This window comes from Solanum verrucosum, unplaced genomic scaffold (genome assembly GCF_900185275.1).
Source record: "Solanum verrucosum unplaced genomic scaffold, falcon-dt-bn FXZP01000229.1, whole genome shotgun sequence".
Classification (NCBI taxonomy): Eukaryota; Viridiplantae; Streptophyta; class Magnoliopsida; order Solanales; family Solanaceae; genus Solanum; species Solanum verrucosum.
In genome coordinates, this window is record NW_026020011.1 from 6,415,555 (window position 1) to 6,433,215 (window position 17,661).

Below are 17,661 nucleotides of genomic sequence, written 5' to 3' on the forward strand. Positions count from 1 at the left end.
AGGTATATTGTTATCATATAGTAAGAGCTTTTATAGAAACTTGCAACTGCATGCATGTGGTTATGTTTTTTGCGATGAATTTAATGATAGAGATACCTACTGGACCCCACTGTTGAAATCAACAAAGTACTTATGTTGTTCATTTTTACGTGTTTAGTATCTCATAATGAAATTTTTATTTTTATTTGTCAGTTTTAACATATTGAGAAAAAAAAATTCTATTCCTCAAATGATTTTTTTCAAAGCAAAGACTATATATTCGATCACTTGATATGAATATGAATATTATAATAAAATACTCATATTAATTATTACTTATTTCTTAAGAGATGTATTAAATTTAAAATAAATAAATAAAAGTGAAAAGAGTTATGTAATTGTTCTAATTAAGAGACATATCAAATTCAAAATAAACAAGTATGTATAAGTGAAGAGATCAGTTACGTAATTGTTCTAATTAATTGACATATTTCAAAAGAGGCGGCAAATTAGTTAGACGTATTGAACTACTTATAATTATATATAAAAAAATGTTCTTTTCTCTTCTTTTTATTAAATTTTTGTGTCTTGTCTTTACTATAGTGAAAATGAATTTGAATGAAATTATTAAATTGGTAAAATATGGTGGAAATTCAGATATCGACTGATGGTAGTTTAATTTAAGTCTAATTTGACCCAAAGCAAAAAATTATTTTAATAGAAATTGAACTTTTGATAATTTCTTCGGTATTATCAAGTAATTTGAATTTAGAACAGATATTGTGAAAAAAAATTATACATAAGAGAAGCTAATTATTATTATTGTTGATTTTTGGATATGTGATCTTTGTAAAATCATATATATATATATATATATATATATATATATATATATAATAAAAGAGAACCTTAGGCCCGCCTACGTGGTGTCATCACAAACCATAATTCACTTTTAATTTATTTATTTCCAAAACTAGCCTTTCCCTTTCATGACAAGTTATGACATTTATGAAAAATTGTGACTTTTATGAAAAGTTGCGACTTTAATGAAGAGTTGCGACTTTTATGAAAAGTTGTGACTTTTATGAAAAGTTGCGACATTAATGAAGAATTGCAACTTTTATGAAAAGTTGCGACTTTTATGAAAAATTGTGACTTTTGTGAAAGGTTGTGACCTATCTGAAGGGTTGCAACTTTTCCAAATAGTTACTCCCCCGTCCCTATTTAGTTGTCCATATTTCCTCTTTTAGTTGTCCCTATTTAGTTGTCTATTTTGACAAATCAAGAAAGGACAGCAAATTTTTCCTATTATACCCTTATTTAAAGTGAAAAGTTGTCATAAATAAAGTAAATAAACTTATGAACTTCCTAGCATTGATTAGTTATCTTGAGTGAATTTATTTTGGAAATAAATTGTACTATAAGGATAAAATTGTAACTTCACTATGCTAATCATTGTTGCCTTAATTTGTGTGTCATTTCTAAAGTGGACAACTAAATAGGGACGTAGGGAGTATAATCTTTCCGATAAGGCACTATAAACATTTGTTCACATTTCCATTTGTTGTCTATAAATAGAGGGATTTCCTCTCACTTTAAAACAACGAAAATTCTAAACCTCCTCATCTTCTCCTTCTTCACAATTAAATATTTTTGTACTTTACTCATGTTGAGTGTCTCAGTGACACAATTGCTTATGTTACAAATCATGGTATGTATTTTTACAGTCATTAATTTATGCTTATGTTATTAAGGATAAATGATAAGATGTAATAATTTTCATTTTCCTTTACATTATTAATCTGATAGGTTTTAAGTATTATTTTATATATTCCGTGATATTAAATTTCCGCAAAGTGCAGATAATTTTATTAATTATATATATTTGAAAGTTTGTAATAGCATGTAATAACAAGTATTTATTTATATATATATATATATATATAATTTTTATTAATATGGCGTTTTATTAGGATACTTCGATACCTTGTTTCTGAATCATAGTTTACATATTTGGTAAGATTGTTGAAGAGTTGGTGAAGTTCTAATAGTTTACATAAATTATGAGATTTTCATGATTAATTACGAAAAAAAATACAACTTACGTAAATCAAATTGCATGTCCAATCGTCCACACAAATTTCAACTTCAGGTCATTTGCACTTTTTGACCTATTTTCTGTTTGTCCTTATTTTTTACTCCTCGTGACTAGAGCCGTCAATATGGGCTAGGCCTGTTGGGCCAGCCTGGCTTAACCCGGGATTTAATAGGGCTGGGCTAAGATTTTTGGAGCCCATTTAAGAAAAGGGCTTTTTAGCCCGGCCTGAATAAGCCTGCTGATTTGTTGGGCTTGAGAAATATAGGTAGGGCCGGCCCGTGGGCCAAATAAAAATAATTTAAAAAATATAATATAATATTAAAATTTAAAATTAAAGAGAATCCAAACTCAAAATCTATTTAATATTTAACTAATTGAAACGGCATATAAATTGCAGATGAAAATGAAGATGTTAAGACAACCTTGCCACAAGCTGATTCAGATATGCTTGATGAAGATGATCATGAAGTGTTGAATACGCCATAGATTTCATGATGTGTTAGATACGCCATAAGTTTCATGATTTTTTTAAGGAGTTTATTTTTAACTTTTTTATGGTTGGAATATTGTCACATATTTTGTTTTTTTAATGTGACAAAACAATTAGGTTAATATTTCTATTTATATATTTATACTTTTATTTGAAAAAACCTTAATAAATATTATAAAGATAATTTTATTTGTGGATATGATTAACAAGTAGTAACATTAACATGATGTAATATTGTTTTGTCGAATTTATCATAATATTTTAAAATTATAATTTATAATTTATTTTAATAATTATAAAAAAAATATAATTTTTAAAAAAGTGGGCTAGCCCGGGAAACCTGTAGCCCACGTACTTGTGGGTTGGGCTGACCGTTTTCTGGCCCACACCAAAAATGGGCTAGCCCGGCCTGACCCGTAAAATGTCAAAGCCTGTATGGGTTAGCCTGGATGGGGTGGGCTAGCCCATATTGACAGCTCTACTCGTGACAAACAACTTTTTTTGAGAAATAAGTTTATTATTTTATTTCATAATATCCCTCAAGTTATTTTGAGCATGACTTTAGTTTCTAAAGTGCGTGTACCCTATAAGGCATGAGTTCAATTATTAGGAAAAAACTTACTATTTTAAAAAAAATATACAATTTTCATATTAAATCAAATCTGATTTCAAATTATATCGAATCAAACCTAAATTTGTACATTTTAGACAGATGAAGCCATATGGATCATAAGACCAAAATTGGGGTAATTAGGTGATGAGTGCTATGGATATGAACAAACTGGATAGGGCTCTTGTCTTGTTCTTTCTTTAGGAGAAAGTGCATAAATAACCCCTTTAGAGGTCCTATTTAAAGATGAGTCAAAATTTATAATACCAATTAAGTTTAATCATCTCATATCAACTTCAGATATGTAGGTCTAAAGTTAATTTTATCGTATATAAGGTATGAAATGTAACGTAAAATGGGAATACTGAAAAACTAAAAGGGAAAATTAATGAAAAGTCATGATTTCCTCATCATTGATAGAATAGAGGAAAAAGTATTGTCCTTATATTAAGAAACACTTTCTTTAACTCTTTAGGGTTAAGAAGATGTTGTTGTCATTGCTCGGGTGCGCTATATATATATATATATACGCGATTATTATATCATCTTTTAAATATAATAAATTTAATGTTTTAAAAAATGCATAAAAATGAGTAGTTAATACTCCATATGTCCAATAATACTTGTCAAATATTGACTTTGCATACTTCTTAAGAAGACATAATAAATAAATATGCCCTTTAATTTGGCCTCATTTCACATTTATACCCTCCAACTTTGGGCGTGCACAAATAAACACTTAAACTTGTATAAAGTTGACTAAGTAGACACATGAGTCTTATGTGGCATAATATACATAGGACACCACGTAGGACGCGAATTACCATGTAGGATGCCACATAGGACGTGTGTTTATTTGTTCAATTTTATACAAGTTTAAGTGTCTACTTGTGCACACTCGGAGGACATAAATATAAAATGAGGCAAAGTTAAAGGGCATATTTATGTATTATGCTTCTTAAGAAACTATAAATAGAAGGGTAATTTTACTAGGCACAATACATAAACATGACCCTTAACTTGGCATCAACTGACAACTATGACATTTACTTTGAGTGTGCTTGTAAACACTTAAACTTGTATAAAATTGAACAAATAAATACACACGTCCTACATGGCACGATATATGATAATTTTGTGTCCTATGTGGCGTTCTACGTGTATTATGTCTATTAGTGATGTATGGCAAACATGAATACGCGTTAAGGTTGGAGATAATGGTGTAGTTAATAAAGATGAATTAAATCGCGAGTTCCATAAGGGAAGTTATCATTGAAGAATTTGTATATGTAAATCATACAAGTGGATGAGAAGCAACAACACAAAAGTTTATTGGCTAAAGTTTAAATAGATTTTCTATTCAATTAATATATAAATATAATTTATCTCGAATTTGAATATACATCTGAATTTTTTGATAATTGCAATTCCGAGTCAAAATTAGTCAACCGTTTCTTCTCCTTCGATACTTCCTCCTTAACTTGCACTGTGATATCGTTCATATCTTTTTTCTTCCCCCATAAAAAACTATAGAGGCCGATAACGGTCACAATCGAACCCATAACTCTGATCAAAAATAAAAAAATAAAAAGTTTAATCAATGTTATATATTCATGACATCTAATTTAAAGGATATGATATATCATAAGGAAATGAAAATTTGAGGTTTTAAACATCTCATAACGTTTTGTGCATGTGTCTATAAAAATATGATAAATAATAAAATATAACTTACGTTCCAATGTATAATTTTTCACCAAGCAATGTCCAACTGAGAAAGGCAGAAAATATTAATTGCAACGGAAGGAACATTGAGACATATAAAGGTCCTTTTCTTTTGATGCACCATGTAGCCAAATATAATGCTAGTGCTGAGCTCACAATTCCCTAAGATAAATAAGAAAAAAAGTGTAAGTAATAAATAATAATAATAAAAAGTGACATCACAAAATGTTACATGCTCACGAAAGTCTAAACAAGCAAAGAAAACAATATAACAAGGGAAGATAACTCATGATCAATTTGTTTATCATAAAATGATTTATTTTTTTTGTGAGATAGTGTGTATTATATGTTTACTATTATTACCGTATATTATCCAACAATATTGCTTGCTTGTTGTTAGTAATTAACATATTCATATTAAAGATGTTGGTGTCCCTTTACGTTTAAATTCTGCATCTACCTCTGTTCGTCCCTTAGTGTTGATTGGGACTATACTTAGTATGAAAAATATTTTACACCTAAAAACGTTAAGAGTGATATATTAAGGTTTATATTATAGATATTCATTTGTATAAAATCTCTTTTTTAAAAAAAATATATAAATATGAAACGTGAAAACATATATACTTACATTGTAAAGAACAGAAATAGCTCTGATGGGGTTCAAAGACCATGCAGTTTTGTCATCATGATTAACACAAATTGCAACAATTGCACACTCCAAGCTTGCCATGAAGAACATCAATGTTGTGCTAGTATATGGAGCTGCATACCTCTTATTAACACTTGGCTAACTCCAAAATAAATAAATAAATAAGACAAAAAAAGGGTAGGTGGTACTTCCTCCGTCTCAATTTATATGACAACTTTCATATTTCGCAAGTCCAACAAGTTTTTCATTGACCGTGTTTCCTTCATATGCCTTTTTATTTTTTTTAATAAAACTTAATAGATTCTAAATATGTCTGAATATACGACAAAAGGGAGTTGCTCGGATGGTAAGCACCCTCACTTCCAATCTTAAGGTTGTGAATTCAAGTTACCAAGAGAGCAGAGCTTACCAAAAAAATGTCTGAATATGCAATCAAAATTAAGAAATTTGACTCGCGAAATTCGAACGATGTCACATAAATTGAGACTGAGAAAATAATATTTAATTAAGAGGAAGATTAGTAATATTACTTGTATGATTAACCATAAAGAATAAACCATAGTGCTAATTATGACTAGAAAAGGTCCATTGAAGAAGTTGCCATGACTATTATTTTTGCTTGTATTATTATGTTGTGAATATTTCCAATGAATTCCCAATTTTCCAATCACAACTTTTCCATGATATAATGATAACAACATAGCTCCACCAATGCACATTATTGTCCCGATCATTTTGGCTTGTCCTGCTTTAGTTTTTAGTCCTAGTTTTTCAAGCCTACATATATGTAAAAATAAAAGTTTCAAATTAGATATGTTCTTTTGTTGTTGAGAAATTTACATATTTACTCAAAAAGGACTATAAGATAATGAATTTAAGTCATATATATTATTTATCATATTGATAGTATTAATGTAACTTGACATGTTATATCTGAAAAAAATAAATTTTAAGCTTAACTCAACTCAAAATAATAATTTATGTGACGATAATTGTTAAAGATCATAAAAAGATTCAAGTGTCCATCACACATACGATGTAGGACTACTAGAACCTTTCACAAGTCCTGACTTGTCAACTGGAGTGTAAATAACTTAATATGAAAAACAACATCAGGTAAATCAAAAATTCAAATAGGCTAATTGGGATACCTTGTTAACAAAATAAATTCTTTTTTTTGCACATATATACCTACTTTAATTTAGACATACACAACGTTTGAAGTTAAGTTTGACAAAATCAAACTCGAAAGAAAATATTTGAAGTTACATAAAAGTAAGATTCATGCAATCTGCCTAAAGTTCAGACGAAAATAACTAAATGGTTGAAGTTCAGGCTATATGAAACTTTGTCTAGACTAAATTCAGACATTGATCATAAATCTGAAGTTGTCTTAAACTAATTACAACTTACACTTGTAAAAAATAATAATCTAAAAGGCGAACACAAATTATGTAATGGTGTCAAAATTGGATACCCATGCATTTCGCCCCATATTACGACAATAAATCTTGAATCTAACTCAAATCCAAAATTTAATCCATAATATAAGGATACCCTAATACCTAATAAACCATCTATTACTCTACTTTTAATTAGTACACTTTAAGTGATCTAATTGTGTCAATTATTTTATAATTTCACTACATAAATCATAAAGTAAAAAATATTACCTGCAAATGAGGGCAAGAAGAAATGTATTTGCTGGAATTAAATTAGCCATAGCTGTTGTAATAGTTGCTGTTGAATTTTTTAATCCTATAATACAAGTCATTTGCATTGCTGTTACCCTGCAGTTATCACACCAAAAAATCATATCAATTATAATTTAATTAATTAATTATCATTTAAGTAATTTGATTTAACAAATATTAATTAATCATGTGAGAAGGACAATTAATTTTGGAAATTAAAGTGATTGCTTACCCCAAAACAGAACATAAGAAAATTAGGAAAAGTGTAAATGGTGTCAACTTAGGCCTTGTTTCCCTGTGTGGTGGGACACAATCATTAGTTAGCAATAATATAATAATCGTATTATTCGTATATATGTTCAATGTAATTCTACGAGTATGATCTGAAAAAAATAAAAAATATGCATAAATAGGATTGTTTTCAAAAGATGGTTGACTCGAGTGTGGTAAATTAAAATAGTCATGAAAAAGGTAACACAATAATAGAGAAAATAGTCAATTAATACGGAAAGCAGTACACGACATTCAGAAAAAGAACAATAATAATAACGAAATAGTACATAAACACAAAAGATAATAGATGATAACATATATCAATCAAAAACAAGAAACTACATGTATAAGACTAATACTACAACAACTATGAAGCTTTCAGGCTCACACCATACCTAATCTGTTACGAATCTATCCAAGAAGGAGGGCCCAATTGATCGTGATTTACTGTCAAATTACACTTGAGACCCCGGTTAAAGGAATGTGCATGTGCACTAAAGATATCTATATAAAGAGGATAAACTATCTCATTAGGGTTATGTTATGAATTATGTTTTTTTTTTTTTAATTAGCTATATTGTAATAGCAGTCTGAAATCTCCTTTTTTTATTTTCCTTTTATTCTTTCATCAGCTAGTATTTTTTTTATGATCAATACAAACCTTAGTTCGTTACCTAATCATGCTGAAAGCAAGCCATAATTCAACTATATACTAATATTCTATTCTAATCTATGATTTCCATTCACTCATGAATTAAAAATGAATTATTTTATTATGAACCAAAGAAATGGAAGGAAGAGTTATGATTAAAGGATATAAACATCTAATATTTGGTGTTTGGTGTGATGGAGAATAATGTTTTCGAAAATGTCATTTCGTATTTGAATGCGAAATTATTTTATGGCGAAATATTTATTAAAACTTAATAATTAACAATATGATAAGAACTTATAGAATATTTTAATGAGATATTAATCTTAAAGAAATATATCGATTAAGATATGATAAGCATTATTTATAATAACATTTCACTATATATATTAATAACATATGTTTTTTTGTTTTGGAGAATTGATAACTTAAAAAGATTTTATTATAGCAATTAAAATATCCAAATGAGACAAACGATGTAATTATATATAAAGATTAAAATATATTGTATTGTACGATCCATGCATGTGATTGTGTGCATTGCCTGGCTGTATTAATGGGCCTCTAGTTTGACTATATTTTCTTTCTCAAAGGGAAATGAATGTGATTAACTACAAGGGTACGATTAAATTATTTAAAATAATAATATAATATAATAATAAGTAGAAAAAAATCAGTAAAAAAGTATGTCATTTTTTTCAATTTTTTTTTAAGAGGTAACAAGGTAAGAATCGAAGTCTCACAAACAAGATAAAAATTCAAGTAATTAATTAACTGAGCTACTAAAATATTCAAATAATTAATTAACTAAGCTACTAAGATTTTTTAAAAAAAAGTGGTATATTTCTTGCGTGAAGAACGTATGAAGCAATAAAGATAAAATGTGAAACAATACTATGAATTATTGAGTAATTAATTGAGATATGTGACTAAAAATATAATTTATCAGCATATTTAAAAATAAAAAATTGAGAATGAATGGAATAAATATTATTTTGTACATAACTACTAAAGAATATGAAGCAACGGATCAAGTTGTTCTTTTCTTAATCAGAAATCATAATTTTGAGTTCTGAATATAAAAAAATCTTAATACGGAGCATTTTTTTTTACTGAATCAGTGCAAATTCGAATTAGTTGAACTCTAACCAATTGAAAAAATTGCATATAGAGTTTGAATAAGAAATTACCTTTCAAAAAAGTAAGCAAAAGGTGCAATAGAAATGGTGGCCAAAATTTGTCTATAGGATAAGTGAACATAAGGATCCATGCCTTCATCCATTACAAGCTTTGATATAATAGCTGTGCCTGCATAACCTAATTGAACTACCACCATTAACAACAATGGCAATACATCTTCACCCATTTTTTCCAATTAAAAATATTATTTATGTATATAAATTCTCTATATACACCAATTAGCTTTATGAGAGGTTCTTTTTTTTTTTTGGGTATTTGGGGGGTGGGAGGGTGGAGTGGAGAGTGGGGGTGATTGTTAGAAGGATGGAAGGTTTTATAGATGACAAGTAGTTAGCTACTGCTTTCCTCTATTTCAATTTATGTGATTCATTTCAAATTTTGAGATTAAAATAAGTCTATTTTTTATTGTAAAATTTTCATATATTTTTTTAAATATTTTGAATTGTAAATTATTATGACTTATAGTACTTTTTACGTAGTTTACAAATATATATAAATTTCATTTTGAAAATTTTGAATATTCCATGAGCAAATTCTCGGTCAAACTTAAATTGTTTGACTTTCGAAAAACGAAATGTGTCACATAAATTGAAATAGAGGGGTACAAATTTTGAGCCGCAGTTAATATTTGGTCAATCTTTTAAAAACGGTTTTAAGTATATATTTTTTCAATAAACGTACTTTTGTGCATAAACTATTTTTTTAGCTTTTGAAAAACAACATCTAATTACTCTTTAGAAACCACTTATTTTTTCTTAAAAACTTAGTCATACACTTACTTTTATAAAATAAGCACGTTTGACCTTCTAAAAATTTGATCAAACAAATTATTAGTACCCGCGTCTGATTCTGATGATCAATTCAATAGTTTATGTTTCAATTTAGTATTTATATTAAAGTATATATGAATTTGAAGATAAATTCAAAATTCATAAACTTTAAATTATACGACAACAAAAGAATATTCACGTGTGAACATTTAAAAAAAAAATCCAATGTCTTTTAATTGAATATTTTCTAAAAAACATTTGCTAACTAGCTATGAGACAAGATTATAGTAGTGGGCTATAATCCAATTTTTTCTATTATATATATTCTCAGACTTTACCATCGGGCTGTCATTAATAATTTGAGACATTTTTGTTTATTCAAACCAAAGAACAAATACATGGGAAAGTTTCCTAAATTTAAACATAGGAAAATGTTATATTTGCCATTGGACTTAAAGAGTCATATTTGTCCAACATATATCATATTTTTTTTGATATGTTTGCTCCTAACATTCAACTTTAAGCACATCTTTGCCTTGGACTGTTAAGTCTCATCTCCCCACTTTTATCATCTTACGTGGCAAGCATAATCACTCAATATTCTCTTGCCACGTAGGCATCATATAGGCGTCGTCACATATGATGATAAAAGTGGAGAGATGAGACTTAACTATTCAATAGAAAATATATGTCTAAAGTTGGATGTTAGAGACAAATATGTCAAAAAAGTATGATGAAGGGTAAATATGACCCTTTTCTTAAAGTACAAGAGCAAATATGACCCTTTTCCATTTAAACATATATATTGAATCACCAACAGATGTGGCGGAGCAGTGGATGAGATTGCTCCTTTCTTAACTAAAAATTCCGCGTTTGAACTGCGAGTATGGAAAAAACCTTGATAGGAAGTGATACCCCCAAATGGGGCCCTATCCGGCGCAATATTGAAATATTTAGACTCCAATATATAAATATTGAATATCGGATGAGAAATTAAAAGGAAAGAAACATACATATTGCGGAACTTTGTTAGTACTATGGGTTTTTAATTCCGTAAATGTTTTGCAAAAAAAAATTGTCTGAAAGTCATATCACCAAAATATTTATGAGCTAACACACACGTGAATAACTGGAAAAAAAATCGTCTAATTTCTATAAAATGGCTCCTAAATGCCGAAATATGTGCAAAAAATGGAGAGGTTTCACGTACTGCACCCCCAACTCCCTATAGAGGGTTCCGTAAAGGTTTTGCAAAAAAATAATCTGGAAGCCGTATCATCAAAATATTCATGGGATAACACACACGAAAAATTGAGAAAATCGAATAATTCCTGTAAAATGGCTCCAAAATGCCCTAAAATCATTCTGAAATTGATGAAACTATATGTACTGCTCCCCCAACTTCCTACGGAGGGTTCCATAAATATTTTGCAAAAAAAAAATCGTTTGGAAGTTATGACACCAAAATTTTCATGGGCTAATACACACGATAAACTAAGAAAATCACCTAATTCATCTCCTAAATGTCCAAAATATGTGCAAAAAATGGTGAGGCTTCACGTACTGCTCCGGCAACTCCCTACAGACAGTTTCACAAATATTTTACAAAATAATTGTTCGAAATTCATATCACCAAAATATTCATGGGTTAACATACACAAAAAACTGAAAAAACCACCTAATTCTTGTAAAATGATTCTTAAATGCCCAAACTATATGCAAAAAATAGTGAAACTTCCCATACTGCTCCCCGAACTTCCCCACCATCTGAATATTTTAACATTTGTTATATGAACTTTTTCACATAAATTGAGACGAAAAAAAATATAAAATTAAATATCTTTTTTGGTGGATAGCTTTGGTAATCAGAATTGCAGAGGAGAAAACGCCACAATCTCAGGGCCAAGAGATTGCTTCTAATTATTTTAATTAAGTATATATTATGAAGATATAACGTAATAATTATGATAGAAACAACAGGCTTATATGTAGATTCATTCCTTAATTACCACTTTAAAAAAATTAAAAAGGAAAAAAAATATAAGTATCCATTTGAGTTAAACTCAAATTTCAGAAATACACTTTATCTTTACCTTATTATTTATCCTAATTAATTTTTTTAAAATTTAATAAATATCATCCTAAGAGCCACGTCAATAATTAGGATGATAATTAAGGAGTAGGAAAAACCAATACTATATTTGGATAATTATATTCTCCCATCTGAAGTTGTAAGCATGATTAATAATAACGTGCAATGGAGAATAATTACTAAGTAATTTATTAGGTCAGCTTAATATTAACCAAAAGATAAATAAATCATTAAACATTAATTATTCTTGCGTCAACCATAATTTTTAATTAGTTCTTCTCATTGAAGCCGTTGCTAAAATAGCCCCAGGTAGTTGTGGCCACACTCTTTTTAGTCCGTCTAAAAAATAAGAGAATTATTCTATCAAATTAGTCACTCAATATTTGTAGTATTTATTCGATCAGGCTTTAGAATAAAAGTCATTAAGAATGATTTTGATTTAGACTATGGCATATTTAAAAATAAACATGTTCTCGAAGACTTTTAACGAACATGATCAAGTCTATTTTTCAAGTCATAGACTAATAAAGTATTTTTTAATTTTATTTTTATTTGTCCAGTATTGATTTAATAATTTCTTAAAAAATAGTGAAAAAATGATAATTTTACTATATAATTATTAGAATTATAATAAATTTAATATTTTACAAAATACATTGAAAAATGAATGTGGTTAAGAAAAAGGTTAAATTAGAAACTAATTAATAAATTATTTTTCAATTTTTTAAACTGAACAATTAGAATTTAGAAATGAATATATAATTTTAATTTAATAGACAAATAAAACTAACGGGAAGATCAAATAAATAAAATTAGCTGGCACAGCAGCATTAAAGTCGGTCAGCACGCATTACAATAACACCTACATTTTCATACACATGCCCATTTAATGTCTACATTATGTTTCCGGCAATTCAAATTCGAGACCTTTTCGATTTGATGTTGAGTATTACATTGCTCATTTGTGAGACAAATTTTTAGGGGCGATATTTCTAATAATAAGTATTTTGTTCTCATAAATTCAAATTTAAGATCTTTAATTAAGAGTCGAAAGATTTCAATCATCCCACTGCCACTCATATTTATACTGGTTAAAACAAACATTATTAATTTCATCTAGCTGTCATCATTTAATTCCCCATCTTCTTCTTTTTTCACCATCACTTTAAATCTTAATGAATTTCCCATCATTTGTCATGTTGTGTTATTTTTGGACCAATAATGAAACTCCCAAAAAAACCTCTAAAATGTTGCCATTTCTTCAAACATGAAGAAAAAAAACTTGTTTCTTCCATTTTAACTTCACAATCCATACATTTTTCTCAAACAAGGCAATATTCAACTACATCAACAATATCTGATCCATCATCAACACCCACGGTTAATACGAATTTATTGTTATTTATGAACCATTCACCTGTGAAAAATGCGTTGTGGGAGGCACGATCGAGTATTTTCTGGAATTATTCATCTATTGTTCCATTGGCATTGTCAATTGATGATCATTTGATCGTTAAAACTCCGTCTAGGAGCAGGACTACCGTTGTGTATAGATTTTCTTCGGATTTTGAACTTCGGGAGAGGTATAGGAACCCGACAAATGAGATTCGAATTGAAAAGTTGTTAGAAGACTTGGATGCACTCGCTGGAACCATTTCCTATAAGGTATTTTTTCCATTTTATTTTATTTGTTTTAGTTTGACTGAACGCGAAATTTCAAAAAAGAGAAAGTTCATAGTAGAGGACTTTTTTGCTAGTCCTTTGTTGACTAGGCATGGCCCTATAGAAGTTATTTACTAAAATACCCTTGTTAATGATTGTTAAGGTTGTAACTTTAATAAATTTGGGCAATGTGGATACTTATTAAGGTTAATGTTGGATGAAAATAATTTGGGCTAGCTAAGCTTAAGTGTGTTACTTTACTATTGCCAACTAGATCAAGTGATTGCTTTGTTATTAGATTCTGATCTCAACAGATATTTCTTAGGTTCTCGATATAAATATAGAATTTATGTAAAAATTACTGAATTCTTGAGAACAAGCATTCTATACCCTAATGCATTACTCATATTGTTTCTCTTGACAAACAGCATTGTTCTTGTGATGATGGCAAAGCAAGGTCATTAATATTGGTGACTGCATCTGTGGATAATATGATTTTGAAAAAACCAATTTGTATTGACAATGATATCACTATAGAGGGGGCTGTTACATGGGTTGGATGTTCATCTTTGGAGATTCAATTAGAGGTCAAGCAATCTACACCAGGTATTTTTATAATCTTTTTTAAAAAATATATTTACGTTTGGTATTATAGATAAATATACTACCATTTGATTTGACTTCAGCTTGCATCTATGCCCTCTAATTATAGGTGTACAAATAGACATTTAAACTTGTATAAAGTAGAACAAGTAGACATATGTGTCTTATGTGGCGTCCTACAAGACCAGTTTGTGTCCTACGTGACATCCTATATGTATTATGTCACATAGGACGTGTGTGTCTACTTGTTCAATTTTATATAAATCTAAGTGTATACTTGTGCACATCCAAAGTAGGAGGGTATAAATGTCGGTTGAGGCCAAGTTAAAAGGCATGTTTATAGTAGACATAATACATAAATGTACCCTTTAACTTGGCCTCATTTCACATTTATGCTTTCCAACTTTGGGTATGAACAATTAGACACTTGAACTTGTGTAAAGTTGAACAAGTAGACACATAAATCCTACGTGGCACAATACACATAGGACACCACGTAGGACAAAAATGACACGTAGGGTGCCATGTAGGACACGTGTGTCTATTTGTTTAACTTTATATATAAGTTTAAGTGTCTACTTGTGCACACTCAAAGTTGAAGAGTATAAATGTAATTTGAAGCCAAGTTAAAGGGCATATTTATGTATTATGCCTTTATAGTATACATAAATTACATTTTTGGCATAATACATAAACATGACCCTTAACTTAGCGTCAACTGACAACTATGACTTTTAACTTTGGTGTGCACAAGTAGACACTTAAACTTGTATAAAATGGACACATTCGTCCTACATGGCACTCTAAATGAAAATTTTGTGTCTTACATGACATCCTACGTGTATTATGCTATGTAGGACACGTGTGTCTACTTGTTCAATTTAATACAAGTTTAAGTGCCTACTTGTGCACACTTAAAGTTGGAGGGCAAGTTGCCCACTAAAGCCAAGTTAAGGGTCATGTTTATGTATTATGTCTTTTGTGTTATTTATCATAAAGACATGATACATAAATATGTCATTTAACTTGGCTTCTGCTTGTATTTATACCCTTTAACTTTGAGTGTGTACAATTAGACACTTAAACTTGTATAAAATTGAACAAGTAGACACACACTTCCTAAGTGACATAATAGACGTAGAATGCCACATTGGACGAATGTGTCTATTTGTTCAATTTATACAATTAAGTGTCTACTTGTCATTCAAAGTTAGAGGACATAGATGTCTGTTGAGGCTAAGTTAAAAGACATGTTTATGTATTATGCCTATTATAAAAGATTTCATTAACTACTTATTCCAAATAATTTTTCAGATCCATTAGAGTACTATATATTAATTAATATAATATATATGATCAGTATCATGCTAAATATGCACTTCATTATATTTTTTTCTAAAGGAGGCGTAAAGTTCATTGTGGACAAGTAAAAGTGAACGAATCGGAGAGAGCACTTTTATAGGAAAAAAGACATGATATTTATCATTTTCTTGCAGAATCAACCAATTCCACAGAATCAGTATCTCTTACAGCAAACTTCACATTTGTAGCAAGAGACCAGACAGGAAAATCAGTTAAAATCAACCAAATTTTACCTGGAAATGAAAAAGAAAAACATCTATGGGAAGAAGCAGAAGAAAGAAACAAAATGAGAAAGAAGAAAAAAGAAGAAAAAAAAGACAATTTGAATGAATTGGTGTTGGCAAATAAAGACAACAACAATAACATTTTAATTAAGGAAACTTGTCTTCAAAATTCTTTGGTTTGCCAACCAGAGAAAAATAACATTCATGGACAAATATTTGGAGGTTATTTAATGAGGAAAGCTTATGAATTGGCATATGCAACTGCTTATTCATTTGCTAGGACTCCACCTTGCTTTGTGGAAGTTGATCATGTTGATTTCTTGAAACCAGTAAGTGTTTATTATTCTCGTAGTTCTGGTCCTTCGATTTATGTTACTATATATTGTTTATTGTGTTTATGTTATTATTTTATTTTAGGCATAATACATAAATATGTCCTTTAACTTTACCTCATTTTATATTTATGCTTCCAACTTTGAGAATGTACAAGTAGACACTCAAACTTGTATAAAATTGAACACATAGACACACGTGTCCTACGTGACATCCTACTACGTGGTGTCCCGTGTGTATTATGTAACATATAACTCATGTGTCTACTTGTGCACACTTAAACTTGTAGGGTATAAATGTGAAATGAAGCCCAGTTAAAAGGCATATTTATGTATATGCCTTTATTTTATTATGTGGTTATTGTTCCTTTTCTCTGTATGCTTTAGAATGTTTCCTCTAGTATTTGTGATGTCTTCATTACTTCTAATTTCTGTTTTTAAATCTGCTTTGATATGCATTACTTGTTATTATTGTTATAAGTACATAAATGTGTTGACGGTTACATGTGATTATCTGATTTAAAAGTTTAAGCGATTAAAACAAACATATTTTTATTGTTTGTGCTTTAATGTCTTGTATAAATTATGGCTAAGACATAGTCTACTAATGCAGGTAGATGTTGGAGATTTCCTTCACCTCAAATCATGTGTTATATACACACAAGTTGAAAATTCATCTAGGCCTTTGATTAATGTGGAAGTGGTATCTCATGTTACACAGCCCCAAGATCTTTCTAGTGAGGTGTGTACAATATCTTATATCAAATATTATTCACTGACGGAGTCAGAAATTCAAGTACTCAAGGGAATTCAAAACTTTAGACTAATATTTTACATATGCAAAGTCTGAATAAAATACAAATATGAGTATTAATACATTTTTATTATGAAATCCTTGATGAGTTATTTGATAAATTAGTATCTAATTGATTTTCTCTTTTACAGATTTCAAACAATTTCTACTTCACTTTCACAGTCCCCTCAGATTCACTAAGAAATGGCTTGAAAATTAGGAATGTTGTTCCTGGTACAGAGGAGGAAGCACGGTGTGTGATGGACGTACGGGATACCTTTCACCCCTGATCATAATTTTTGAATTTGAGTCTGTGAATGTGAATCTGAATTAGTCGGGACCATTGATGATACATACCAATTTTATTTTATTTTGCCTATAGAATCATTTGTTGATGTACTTCCAATATATTTTTTATTTGTTCTCATATGTGATTTTTGATACATTCAA

At 29.2% G+C, this 17,661-nt stretch overlaps 2 protein-coding genes across 2 annotated transcripts; one reads left to right on the top strand and one right to left on the bottom strand.

Moving 5' to 3' along the window:
* Positions 1–4,559: 4,559 nt before the first annotated feature.
* LOC125820050 (WAT1-related protein At1g09380-like) lies at positions 4,560–9,606 on the bottom strand. The gene is made up of 7 exons (XM_049499468.1): positions 9,364–9,606; positions 7,481–7,543; positions 7,228–7,344; positions 6,085–6,331; positions 5,534–5,692; positions 4,913–5,064; positions 4,560–4,743 (listed from the first exon to the last, which is right to left on the bottom strand). The coding sequence occupies exons 1-7, from the start codon at positions 9,537–9,539 to the stop codon at positions 4,560–4,562; spliced, it is 1,098 nt and encodes a 365-aa protein (XP_049355425.1). The 5' UTR covers positions 9,540–9,606.
* A 3,849-nt stretch (positions 9,607–13,455) lies between these two features.
* Positions 13,456–17,645, top strand: LOC125820037 (acyl-coenzyme A thioesterase 4, mitochondrial-like). The gene is made up of 5 exons (XM_049499456.1): positions 13,456–13,900; positions 14,326–14,503; positions 15,997–16,415; positions 17,032–17,160; positions 17,364–17,645. The coding sequence occupies exons 1-5, from the start codon at positions 13,457–13,459 to the stop codon at positions 17,499–17,501; spliced, it is 1,308 nt and encodes a 435-aa protein (XP_049355413.1). The 5' UTR covers position 13,456; the 3' UTR covers positions 17,502–17,645.
* The last annotated feature ends 16 nt before the right edge of the window (positions 17,646–17,661 follow it).